This window comes from Cavia porcellus, unplaced genomic scaffold (genome assembly GCF_034190915.1).
Source record: "Cavia porcellus strain 051 isolate PalLab524CR breed Dunkin Hartley unplaced genomic scaffold, mCavPor4.1 scaffold_27, whole genome shotgun sequence".
Taxonomy (NCBI): Eukaryota; Metazoa; Chordata; class Mammalia; order Rodentia; family Caviidae; genus Cavia; species Cavia porcellus.
The window spans coordinates 16423084-16437095 of NW_026947510.1; the positions used below are offsets into that span (position 1 = coordinate 16423084).

Sequence of the window (14012 nt, forward strand, 5' to 3'; positions counted from 1 at the left end):
TAAACTTTTTAATGGAAGTCCAGTCTTTCCCACCCTTGGGTGATGGGGTACACCCCAGAGCCTGGGAGCTTCCCTCAGGATCTGTGTGTCTGGTCGGTTACCCAGCTCACCAGTCACCCAGTACCGGTAAGCAGTTTCCTAAGTGATTAGAAAGGTGCCAGCAAAGGCGCACATCTGGGTGTAGAGTGCGGTGCACGGTGCACTTGCAGAGTACATTCCCTGCAGCAGAGCCTTGGAGAGAGTATGTCCCTGCCAGGGACGCAGACCTTACTCAGGCCAGGATGTCTGGCTCCCATTTTGTGCTGATTCATTAGATGGGGTTGCATCATCCCTGGAGCTGATCTTCATTAAGGGTAACTTCAAAGGCTGCCTAAAGGCTGGAACTGAGGAAAGATGAGCAGACATAAACTTTATTTTACTCACTGTACAACCAACACTCCCCACGCTTTCTGCCCCTGTGGTGCTGCTTTTTTACTGGGTTTTCCCAGGCCTGGCCTAGTTGAGGGCCTCCTCAGTAACCAGTAATGTGTTGGGGATGTAGGCTGGGTGGTCACACCCTCCCTAGATTTCAAAATAGTATATGTCAGCCAACTTTTCCTCTGAAACAATTCTTTTGCTGCCCCAGGCTTCAGAAATGTTCTTAAGTGCCTGAGAACAAGGTCCGTTAATAGCCTTCTGCTGAGAAATAGGAGCCACTATAAGAGAATTTTTTAAAAAGTGGAAAAAGTTGTCTTTACATTTCCATTGCAACCTTCCCTCCCTATGACATAGAAAATTATAAATGGGAAGGAAAGAGAAACAAAGTGGCGGGAGTCCTGAGATTGGGGAATTAACTGATATTCTTCCCCCTCCTCCCAGGCTGGGCTCTGTGCCTAGGGAGGGAGATTTACCTGGGGTGTAATTGTGCGGGAAGTGTTGGGGGTCTGAGGCAGGAAAACCACAACACGGGATGTGATGTTCCAGCTTTGAAGGGGAACAAAGGCCCTGAGCTAATCCCAGTGAAAGCCAGGAGCGTGGAGAAGGCAACAAAGAATTGCAGGCTGCGGTCACCGGTAGGTGTCAATGTGGACACTTACAGCCAGGGCAGTGGGAGAGGGGAACACAGAGCCAGGCTGTCATTCCAAGGCTTAACATGAACAAAGATAAAAACGTGACAACTTTGGCTTTCAATAGTTGTGAGGTTCAAAGTGGAGTACTTGGGAGTTTATCTGGGTCAGGTCTTTTCTGAAAAAAGGCCTTTCTTTTTCTAGTCAAGGATCAACCAGGGAAGCCCTAAGGGCCTTTTCCCAAGATAACTTTTCTTACTCAAAGATTTTTCCAAGGAACATTCAGTTGTACTCTCTGCCTACCATGAAGAGAGAGATGAAGCTTTGCAGATGTCTGGAAACAGTAACAAGGGCCTTGTTTTTTCTTCTCCAGAGAAAATGAAGTGTTTATGAACTTGAACAGCCTACCTAAACTTTTTGTTCAAGCTTTTTTCACACATTTAATGAAAAGAAGTGAGATTTCCTCTTGCAAAACTGTACATCGTATAGATGATGCATCTGTGTGCCCATGGTTGATGGGTACCACAGTTTCCAAAGTCTGTGTCTTGCATGGGAGTGGGAAGGATAAAGGGATGATAGAAACCCATGAAGTGAAGGATGCTCAAGATTTTAGTCTCAAATGTCAGCAGCAAGGCATTTACCAACAAGTCAATTGTCCCTGTAATCAATGAGAGGTAATTGGAGACCTACTAATGCGACTCGTGAGCAAAGATTGTCTTAGAGAATTAGTAAATGGGCATGATAAGAAAGTTATATTTGTCCTAGGAATGCAGAAACATTGTGTCCATAACTTCTGTGGTACTACTAAAATACCAAAATACAAGTTTAAAATACATAATGAAGTAAAATTTTCTTTAGTTGAAGTCTCTCAATTAATAAAAACAGGATGTAAATATTCTTGGAAGACTAATGACATTTCACAGGTAATGCAATTTGGAAAGAAACACTTCCATGTTTTCTTTTCCAACAATGTGCATTTTTGTAAACTGCTATAAATTGCAATTCAAAAGCACTGATCTCACCATCCCCAATCATTTTTTATACTGATCAAATGAATGCAGATACTCCCATTTGGGAGGGGCGACATGACATTTCACTCGGCAGTTCTAAACAGGTCACAGACCTTTCACAGACCCTAAGGCAGTGGGAGGGAGCTCTTTACTAAACCGTGTAACCAAATCAAACCAATGGTTACCCCTTTTCAAAACCATTGGAATGGTTTGCACAATGCTATTCACATAGCAGCACAGAAACTGAAAGGATGGTCATCCAATGGAAATTTCTTTCCTTTTGTTTAAACTTGCAGAGCTCAAAAAGTAATACTTGAAGGAAAACAATCACATGTGCGATGATAAAATCATATACAATACATATGCATTTTTGTTGACACTACAAGGCACAGCTGGTGCCGGCTATCTGTATGTATACATATACACATGCATGTATGTATATGTATGTATATTTATTGGAGATGCTGCTTTGTCTGAAGCCATAGGCACAAAGACACGACGTGGCTGCCCTGGAGATGACCTATTGCTTTCAAGTTGCTTGAACACATCAGAATTTCCATTGTTAAGGTTGATTAATTGAAACTGATAAGTTACCATGAATAAAGATTGTTTTTCTGTTTAATGTGGTGGGCCTGATTTGGTAAATGCCTCATTCATGTAGCTTTGCAGTGTAGCATATGGGCAAGAGTCATTCAGTATCACAAACATATACAATTTATTATGCTTGTATGGGCACAACCAAAAGGCCTTTCTGTTTTAATGACAAAGTTTCAGTTAAAAATTCCATATAAAGAGTCACTAGTAGCATGAAGTGTGATTTTGTAACTTATTCTTAGAGTTTCTGTGAATGATTTCAAAAATGCAGTATCTACATACTCTATAGTAAAAAAAATACCCATACGCCCATATATTTAATTTATACCTTGGCATAAGTCATTAGAAATAGAGCAGAATCTACCTTAAATATTAGCAGACATGTATGAAGAGAAAGCAGTGTCATTTGGTGCCATCTTGCATGGCACACTGTTGGCAAAGTTACCATAAATGCTTCATTAAAATACCACCAATGAGATTTCACACTGCCCAGTTTACCAAGATACTTAATCAGGAGATTGTTTGGTAAACAACACGTCAATATAATGATACTGTTTTTCTTAGTAAAACCAGAAGACAACATTTCAAAACTAATTTGGGACTACACATTAAAACAATTGATTTCTGCACAATTTAGTCATTGTTAACTTTTTTTACTTAAAAAAAAAAACCTGAAGCCTTTTAAAAGAAGAGTTAAGTACCCAGAAACTGATGAATATTTAACAATAAAGATCAGATTGCTGCGTTTTATAATATACAGAAACGATTTTTGCCTTTTTTTGCATTTAAATTGCTCACATAAAAGTAATAACAACAACAACAACAAAAAATGAAAGACATGCAAATGAACTAAAGAATTGACTGTACCAAACCATCAAAGAGATAGTTACCATATTCAGCCTTTAATGTCTCATCAAATAAATTTTCTGGTCATTCATGTCCATGAAACAGTTCAAGTTCACCCAACATTTCTCAATTACATTAGATGGGTAATCTCAGTTCAACTCTTCTGGAGAGTAATAAACCACATTGGTCACAGTTGACCACAGCTAGTATGTGTTTTATAAAGGACTGGATGTCCATTGGAAAGCTAATCAGCACACCGTCACTTGTAAAATTCCCTCCTGCATTTTGAAGTGATAATCTGTATCTAATTTTTAAAGAAAAATTTACCGTCCTTTCACTCTTCTGAGGCCAATTTCTTTTCTGGACCTGAATAGAGATCATTGGTGAAACAGTACCAAATAGCTCTGGTATGTGTGTAACAAAAACCCGCCTCTTTGTAGAACATAACAAATTATGCAATGTTCACAGACGCGCTTCACATTTGTGCCTTTTGTGAGAAAATGAAGGCCCAACTCTCTTCCCCACCCCCTCTTTATGAAAGACTGGACTATCAGTGCAATCTTCCCAATCCTGGGAAAACACATTGAGTATGGGATCTTAAAATACTTATTTCTAAATATATTTTCATTTGGACTTTTGCTGTATGTAAGTTTGCAAGTATGAGTTTGAAGTTACAAGCAGCCATTTATTCCGGCGATCAAGTAAACGACTTGGAGATTGAACATTAAAATGTTACCACTTCCCGCAAACCATATTTAACATTTAGATATTCATCAGAAATGCTGTTACCGCACAATTTCATGCTTGAACTTGCAGAGTCCTGAAAAAATATGGTAGTTTTTCAGTTATGACTTTTAAAATACATACATTAGAATATTTTAAACTCTGCTTCTCTACTTGTGGGTTTTGGTTATTCTGATGTGAGAAGAGGCTGTTTGCTAACAGGAAGGTTAAATCGTGTGGATCCCCTCGGGGCTTTGTGGTTCCTTCCCATGTTGACCTTGGTTTTGGCCGTGTGACTTCCTTTGAGATCGACCAGACTTGAACAATCCTTGCGTACTGGAGTTTGCTCTCACTGCTCTTGAGAACTCTGAGACACTTTCAAATTTGGATTTGCCTACTTTATAATGAGAGGCATGAGGTCTGCTTAGCCCTGTCAACCTAGCAGAGAGGCAGCATGAGGTCACTGGTGGCCAGCCAGTTGACCAGAATGTGAGTGAGCCTAACAGGACTAGGAAGACCAATCATCTATGTGAAGACACATTTAAGGGTAGAAGCATGGCATAGCATGAAATAGCAGGGAACTGCAGGTCGTCTGTCATGACTGGGAAGGTCACATGGGAGAGGCAGCAGTTTTGATTGTCCTCCAGGCTACACTGAAGGACTTGATTGTTATCCTGAAAGCCTTAGAGATCTACTGAAAAATTAAGGGGATAACACAGTATGAAGACGTGAGCCAAAGAATGACTTAGAGCAGGAGCAGAATGAAGAGGTTGTGAAGGACTATCATATCATGTCAGAATGACATTTTAAAAGTCCAGGGGGCATCGTGAGGCTTAAGGCCAAAGGTATGGAGTTTCAGCTCTGCAGGGTGAGTAACTGCTGGAGAACTAACTTGCAGCAGGGTAACAGCAGCTAACAATATGGTATTGTGTCTGTGGAATGTGCTAAGAGGTGAAGTCTTAAGGGTTCTCACCACAAAAGAGAAAGAAGAGGATGAAGGGAAGAAGGAGATGGAGAAGAGAAAGGGGAAGAAGACAGAGGTAACTAGGTGAAGTGATATGCATGTTAATAACTACTTGATTGTAGTATTATTCTCCTTAAATACATATTTTTTGTCAATTACCTCAGTGAAATGTAAAGAATTATGGGATGTTTCCTAGTAACTCAGTGCTGGGGTGGGGTCAAGAGCTGGATGACAACCGTACTTGGTATTTGATGGACTCTGGTTATCTAGAGGACAGCAGGGTCAGTCTCAAGAAGGGAGCCAGAAATCAAGCAGAGGAAACTGGAGCCAGAGAGAAAAAGAGAGATAGATAGATAGAGATAGAGAGAGAGAGAGAGAGAGCAGGCCTAGGGTTCTTCCAGCTGGGATGCCATTAAGAGGAGGAGCAGGACTTGGAGAGGAAGAAGGAGAGTATGAGAGGAGGTCTGGGTATGGAAGGGAGCACCAGGACATGGAAGTCTCTCTGGCCTTAAAACACAGGGATATTGTGCGATAGCAACTTGCATACATACATAACCATGAGTCTCAATGGTGTGAACTGCAGATTCTATTTCATCACTTAATGATTTACTAACTTCCCAGGCACGTTTATATATAAGCATTAACACATTTGAATCCTTAATGCCAGAACATGTTTGAGGCTCAGAACAGTCAAAGGCAATGTCTCCTTTATGAGGGGCAGTAAGTTGTGGGATTGCTCAATTTGAGTTATGCCATAAACTGCCTTCATTTGAGATAGTGGCTGTCTAATGTGGATGCCATGGAAGTCATGTGATTGCCATCCTTGGTTTGGGTCCTAGGACTGCTATAACAAAGTAATACAAACACAATACACACTGACTTAAACCAGCAGAAATTAGTTCTCTTACAGTTCTGTAGACACTGAAATCAGTGTCCAGTGCCCGTGTCTGAAACTGGGAAGGCCATGCTTCCCTGAGAATCAGCATGGAATCCCTTTTGTTGGTTGATGTCTCTGGGTTTGTCACAAGGGAAGACTTTTATGAAGATGCAACAGAATTTTAAAGTGTTCTTTTTGAAAGAATATGTCCAAAACAAAACAAAACAGAATATGATCAGCTGGGCATGGTGGTGTATGCATGTAATCCCAGCACTCAGGAGGCTGAGGCAGGAGGATTGCTATGAGTTCAAGGCCAGCCTGGGCTACAAAGTGAGTTTAAACCCAGTCTGAATTCATAGTGAAATGCTGTGTAAAATTAGAGAGTGAGAAAGAAGAGAGAGAGAGAGAGAGAGAGAGAGAGAGAGAGAGAGAGAAGAGAGACTATGACAAGAAATGTAATGTATATTGTATATTTTGGATGCCTAGGAGCAAAATAACTGTGACCATTGTTTATAAAGGTAAAATGTCCTTAGAATAGACTGTATAGATAAGAAAGAAAAGGTTTAAATTAAATGAAAGTCCTTTAGTCTACAATCAGGAAGAATACTAAAGGCTGGCACAAAAGAATATGAAAGAAAGTAAAACAGTAAAACTACAAAGGCAAGATGATAAAAAATAAGTACAAATATACTAAGTACACAGAATAAGTACATAGAATAAATTCACCTATTAAAAGTAGATATTAGGGTCATGGATATAGCTCAGCAGCATGGTGCCTGTCTGATAAGTGTGAGGTTGTTAGTTTGATTCCTGGTACCAAAAAAAAAAAAAAAGTAGATATTAATATCGACAACTAAAAGAAAAAGACCCAGATTTAAGTTGCTTAAAATAGAAAATCTAGAGAGTAAATCTAGTTACTAAGAAGCAAGCCTTCCTTGTGAATTGGTGCCATACATGGGCTGCTGCAGGAAGAGCCAGATGCCAGCCCCTTCCAGGCACGCAGGTTGGGAAACATATATTTTTGATGCCTAGGATCAAAATAACTGTGACCATTGTTTATAAAGGTAAAACGTCCTTTTTTAGACTAGACACCTCCCCTCCCTTCCCCGCCATAAGCAACAGGATGATCTGGAGAAACACAGGCTGCGACAATGGGTATTGAGGTGGAATACAATTTAATACTTGTAGTGTTTAATGTTCCACTGGCTTTGCAGATCTAGAGCAGGTAGTCTAATCATCTATTCAGAGGATAACAATAATTCTTTGTGGCATCAATGGGGATCTCCTTCTGAAGGTGGTAGCCATTGTTAATTCCCTATTATCTTGTTGTGAAGTCCTGTATCATTTTCATTGTTTTGTTGGGTTGGGTTTTGTTCTATTTTGTTTTGTTTGACTTTATTATATCAGATGGCATGGGTAGCTATTTTGAAAATAACTAGACATATTATGGTAGCCAATTTGGATGTACTATTATCTTGTTTTGAAGTCCTTTATTGCATTCATTGTTTGTTTTTATTATTTCTATTCTGGTCTGTTTTGTTTGATTTTTACTATGTCTGAAGGAATCTGCAGCTATTTTGAAGACAAGAGGCATTATGGTAAGCATTGTTGATTTTCTATTGTTTTGAAGTCCTGCGTCACACTGGTTCATTTTGATTAGTTTTACTCTGTTTTGTTTTACTTTATTTTATTCTCTTTAAAAACAAAAAAATAGAAAATCTAATATGAAGAATCATAAAAATATTTTAAAAAGGTGAAAAGATATGAGATTTAAAAATTAACTATCATGATATTTCTAAGAAACACAACAGAATTTAAGACATTAAAAATTATGACAATTAGATAGGGCCAGAGTTGTAGCTCAATGGCACAGTGCCTGCCTGGCAAGCAAGAGGTCGTCAGTTTAATTCCTGGTTTAAAAAAATACTATGGTTATATAGAGACATTGAAAAATTCACCCTGAATAAAACATAATAAACTGGAATGCATTTAATACATTCTAAAAATATATAATATAAAAATTGACAGAATTATTAGAGAAATTGACAAATCTTCACAGTGAGAGATATTTTTATTTTCCTTTTTCAGGAAAATGATAGACTAAGCATTGAGTTCAGCCTGGGCAAGTTACTGACTTAGTAAGACTTTGTCCAAAATAAAAAAGGCACTAGGGATGTATTTCAGTGCCAAACCCTGGGTTCAATTCCAAGTTAGAGATTATAGCCAACACATACCCCATGATGACCTAAAAGAAAAATTCTACATTCAAAAAATAAAAACTACAAAGGGAAAATCTTTACAAATTTCTATGGATCAACATGAAATCAGAGGTCATCAATTAAAGGTGATCTCAAGAAAGCATTTAAAAAACACATTAAACAGGCAACCATGATGGAATAAAAGATTCAAAGTCAAGTAACAGTATTATATGTCAAAATTTAAGGCTCTAACTAAAGCATTTTTGGAATCATAGATACTTTTAATAAAATATAATAAAGTAAGCTAGGGAAAAACACATGTTTCTTTTCATTAGTGTATCAAGGCCATCTATGTTAGAGATTATAGCCAACCTTCTCTGCCTCATTTCTGTTATGGTATTTTTCTGCCATTGGGTGTGTACTTTTCTCCTTCATTTCACTGTCTGCCCTTTTACTGCAGTCTCTCTGCCATTGTTCCTGAAATCCTGGTGGTTTTTTTTTCTCCCTCTCTAGAATGTCCTTCAGTATGTTTTGTAGGATTTGATTGGTGGTCACGAACTTCCCCAGTTCCTTTTTGTCACAGAAGCATCTTGTTTCTCCATTAATTTGGAGAGACAGTACATCAATCTGGGATGGAGGTTATTTTCTTTTAGGGCTTGGAATACTTTGCTCCAAGCTCTTCTTGATTTGATGGTTTGTGTCAAGAAGTCTATTGTGATTTTGATGAATTTTCTTTTATAAGTGACCTGTTTCTTTTCTCTGATGGCTTTTAATATTTTGTTCTTGTGATGAATTTCTGGGACCCTGATTATTATATGTCTCTGTGTAGCTCTGTTTTGGTTGTAGGTGGTTGGAGTTCTGTATGCCTCATACATCTGAATTTCATTTCCTTTCCTATGCTTGGGATGTTTTTCTTAATTATTTCTGTGAATAGTCTTTGTATTTCCTTTGTGTTTACCCCTGCTTCTTCACTCACATTTTTTATTCCTAAGTTATAGATCTTTTTGTCTTCTAGCCTTTGTAAATTTACTGCCTGTTTCCTTGTTATTTTTAAGAGATCTTTCCTTTCATGATCACTCATTGCAAACCTATCTTCAAGTTTTGTTAATCTATCTTTTGTTTCTTTCAGGCAATTTTGCTAGCTTTCAATGGGGTTTTTAATTTCCTGGTAATCACTTTGAATCTGTTTCACATATTCTAGGTTTTTAAAAATATTCTTCATTGAAGGTTTCTCTACTTTTTTTATGTGTTCCTCCATTTTTCTTTCTTTCTTTTTTTTTTTTTCTTTTTCTTTTTGTCTTTTTCCTTTTTATTGGTACCGGGGATCAAACTCACGACTGCCTGCTTGCAAGGCAGGCGCTTATGCCACTGAGCTAAATCCCCAGCCCCATGTTCCTCCATTTTTCCATCTGTATCTTTTTGGGAGGTAGTTAGCATTTCTTTTATTAATCTTCTTATATCTATCTTGCTTTACTTGTATTAGTATTTCAGTTTTGGGTTCGTCTATAATGTCATGAAGATATTTCTTTATGTCAGCTGATGCTGTGTCCAATATTGCATGTTTGCTGCCCTCTATCTCTTCTGTATTTACCTCTCCTGGCCCCATACTCCCTGGGTTGGCTGGAGGCTTTTTCTTATTTCTTTCTCTTGTCATGTTTCTGTTTCCTTCCATACAGGGGCATATGGTGGAGGTCCCACCCCTTTCCTATTGGTTATGGTTCTTCTAAAGCACTCTGGCTAGGGATTTCTGCCCTCCCCAGTTTGTTGTTGGTCACTGAGGTGCAAGCAGGGGCAGTGTAGCTGGCCCCTCTCCTTTGAGACAGTCAACCAGCAGAGGCCTTCACCATGTTAGTACGTGCTTTGTGGATGGAATTGGTTCAGAACAACTTCAGGGACAATTTCATTCCTGGCTATTGGGTCTTGGCCAGGGGCATGACACAGCCCAGGCAGATCCCATCAATCTGTTCTGGGCAGGGAGCAACCAACTGAAGTTACTGCCATTCCTTGTTCAGGTCTGTTCTGCCCAGTACCAATATGTCATCTGGTAGGTCACCCCCTCTCCTGGAGAGCCAAATTCTGAGTGCTCACGGTGGGTTAGTGCAGGTCTCCACACTGGCTCTGTTCTCCATTAGGCTCGCTAATCCCAGACTTCAGTGTGACTACGGCTCCACCAAGAGTGCAGTGATGCAAGTCCAACTGGCTCCGGGGAGAGCGCCACACCTGTGAGTAGAGCCTGCTCTAGTGAGAGCACATCTGGCTCTGTCCACATTTTTTTTCTTTCTTTTCTTTTTCTTTTTTCTTAGTTCCTTCCTAGGTCTTGAGAATCCCTCTCCTTTTGTCTCCATGGTGGTAAATTCTAGTGTCTGAGCTGTTTCTCTCAGAGGGTTCTGTACTTTGTTACTTATCGATCCGCTATCTTCCCCCCACATTTTATTTCAAAATCAAAGTTACCACAAACACCTTGGTACATTGTGAGAGCAGAAGAAACAGGCAAGTCAATTGCACAGTGTGGTATGTATAGGCTTTTAGCAGGCTTTTCATCACCAGCTAGTGTGACTTCTTTAACCAATGCTCCACATCTGATGACATCATTATTCATGTGATTATTTCATTTAAGATGTGGAACCTTGCTTAAAGAAGTCAAATTAGCCAGGAATGTTGCAACTGAGGTTTGGAGCTCAGTGACATTTTTTTTTTTTTTGTCTTTTTCATTTTTATCGGTACCAGCGATCAAACTCACGACCATCTGCTTGCAAAGCAGGTGCTTATGCCACTGAGCTAAATCCCCAGCCCCTGACATTTCTAAACAGTGATAGGTATCAATACTGTTATGGCTTGTGTCTAGACATCACTCCAAAGCCTCATGTAGGCGTAAGTGGAGCTTTTCGAAGATGACTGGCTGTAGAGTGTGTGATGCACAGATTAAGTGACACAATGTTGGGGTTAAGTGTGTGATGCTGGGATCAAAGGTGTGTGATTACTAAATTAGCCCACTGGTTGGTTTGGTGTAGTTCTGAGTGTGGATAATGGTAAGCTTCACCTTGGATGTGAGTTCTATGCCTTCTACAAGAGTGTAGCCTAGATATAATAAAAAGTACCAAAAGACAGTAATTGTTAATTGCTGGTCACTTGCTTGCTGCTTGCTGCCTGCCCTGCTTTACCATGGACTATTTCTCTTCTGCAGTACCTCTCTGCCATACCACCCTGCCATGGAGACAGACTACTATGAATTCGGACCTCTACAAACTGTGAGCCAAATAAACCTTTCCTCCTTTAAGTCTGAATGTTGGATATTTCATTTTAGCAACAAGAAAAGTAATTCAGACACACACCCACTTTTCTAATCTCAGTTTCTAAACTAGGGTTTCTGACATTTGAAAGTAATAGGAATAGTAATATGCTATCTCCACAAAGATACCATGTCAACCTCAAAGGAACAGGTGAAAATTAATGGATTTGTGTAGATCTATATACCATATCCTGTAACATTTTATCATTTCTATAACAGAACTTTCTCACTTTTTAAAAACCAGTGCTAGGGATTGAATACAAGGCATATGTATGCTAGACAAGTGTGTTTGTTCTGTGATTAAGTTACCTAACCCCGAGCTGAACAGAAATATGCCAATATGTTAGAAAATTAACACTTTGTGCTAAAAATTTGCTCAATATTTTGTTACTATTGTAAATGTTTGTATAGTTTAAATGCCTCTTATGTAACCATAGTATTAGGCTGCAATCAGGTAGCTGAGGTTTGAGATGGAACCATTGGTCCCACAATCCAGAGAGATCTTGGGCCAACTCCTGGCCCAAGAACTGAGGTAACAACAGGCACCAGGAAGCATTCTTGTCTTCTGCCTCATGTTTTGGAGACTACCTAGTACTGGACATGTGAATAATAACTGTGTTTAGAGGGGATTATTAAACAAGATATTGTTTTCAAGTATAAGAGTATCACCATGGGACTGGGGATGTATCTCAGGGGTGAAATGTTTGCCTGGTATTCGTGAGCTGTGGATTCAGTCCCTAGAACTAAACAAGGTGTCACTAGACTGAGTTAATACAAGAGAATATATCAAACTATTAAAGGATATTTTTATATGTACTAATTTTGAACTTTTTCTACTAAGTTTTTATAATCTTGCATATCCAGGCATTATTGGTGTATTTATTTAATAAATTATCATTGTATATTTTCTTCTTCTTTTTAGCAGTGTATTTTCAAAGTGTGAATTACCTTTCCTTTTCATTTGTCACATTTTTTTTTTTTTTTTGTCTTTTTCCTTTTTATCGGTACCGGGGATGGAACTCACGACTGCCTGCTTGCAAGGCAGCAGAGCTAATCCCCAGCCTCTCATTTGTCACATTTTACAATGTCTTATCTGATCTGTGGACAGAGTTTTAGCTGGCGTTTCTTACTTTTCTCATTTCTTTAATCCAATTGGTTATTCTGATCTTTTTCCATGCCATGAAGAATTTGCTGCATTTATCAGGATAAATTAAGAGATAAGCTACTGATTTTTCCACCGAGTATCTAAATTCTATACCCAAAGTATATAATATATTTTAGAAAAACTGTATGAATAACAAGGAAAATTCCTAAGGAAACATTCAGAAATCAGCTCAACTCTAAGACAATGATGACATTTCTAAACTGGAAATACAGCATTTGCATAATAGGTAGCTGGTGACCAAAAAGGCAGTAGTAGATAAGTCTATGGTAGTGACATCGTTAATATTGACAGACTTAATATACTACCTGTAGTAAATCATGTGAGTTCTGCGCTCAACTCATAATTCATTAGCTAATTCCTTCTAACATTTTTATAATCATCATTTACACCATAAAAGTTATTATCATATTTATATGTGTGATAATATTATAAAAATCTGCATTTAAATATGAACTTGAAAACCTTCTAAATTATATTAATTGTAGATTAATAGTCTTGAAAAATATGTAAAACTACTAACTTGTTGGATTTTATTTTTATTTATGGTTCAGATTTCTTTTTATGTTTTATCTAATTTCCAATTTTTTCCCTGATTTTTAAAAATTATTTTTCTATTTAACAGGAGCAACTGTCAATTAACATCCACTTTTATAAATTGGTGGAAATATTAAAAAATACTTTCTTGGTCCAGAATTTCAAAGTTCTTAAATTACACCAACCATACTGTGATCATTCTGCTGTTCTTTAAAACCCTCTCTAATCACCCCTTGGACATTTCCTCCCCAAAGTCCTGGAAAATTAACCACACAATGTAATCTAGGTTGGAGTTTGGATTTCTCCTGCATTTCAGATACTGATGTCTGAACCTTAAAGAGCCACTGTTACTGGGAGGTTTTATCTAGGAGATTCGTGTCTTTTGGGCTCATTAAGAACATTTCTGAAGATTACAAGGTCAATAGCACCTAATTACTGGACTGTGAGAAAGGTCTTCTTGAGTACATAAACCGTGGCCATGCAGGGAAGACAAGAGGTGGCTCAGATTCCGAATTTTATCACACATAAACAGCAAACAAATTAATAATCTCACTTCTACTGTCTTGGGCTAATTACTGTTGTGTAAGAACTTACAGATAGTTTTGTTCCATTATATTAAACAGAATTTATTTATCTTTTAACACTTAATTGTTGCACCAACGCCTGGGAACTCTAGAATTTTCAGGACTTGTAACAGCAAAACACCATCTTCAAATGGTTTTCAAATTATACTTTTAAAAAAATGTATATGTTTTAAATTACATTT

The 14012-nt window shown here is 38.2% G+C and overlaps 1 protein-coding gene across 1 annotated transcript in view; it reads right to left on the reverse strand.

Annotated features, from left to right (window-relative positions):
* Positions 1–14012, reverse strand: part of CUNH10orf67 (chromosome unknown C10orf67 homolog) — a 107856-nt gene continuing 93844 nt past the window's right edge. Inside the window, exon 18 of the mRNA XM_023562465.2 lies at positions 1–383. Coding sequence (XP_023418233.2) covers positions 268–383 — 116 coding nt within the window. The 3' untranslated portion in view covers positions 1–267. The remainder of the gene's footprint in view (positions 384–14012) is intronic.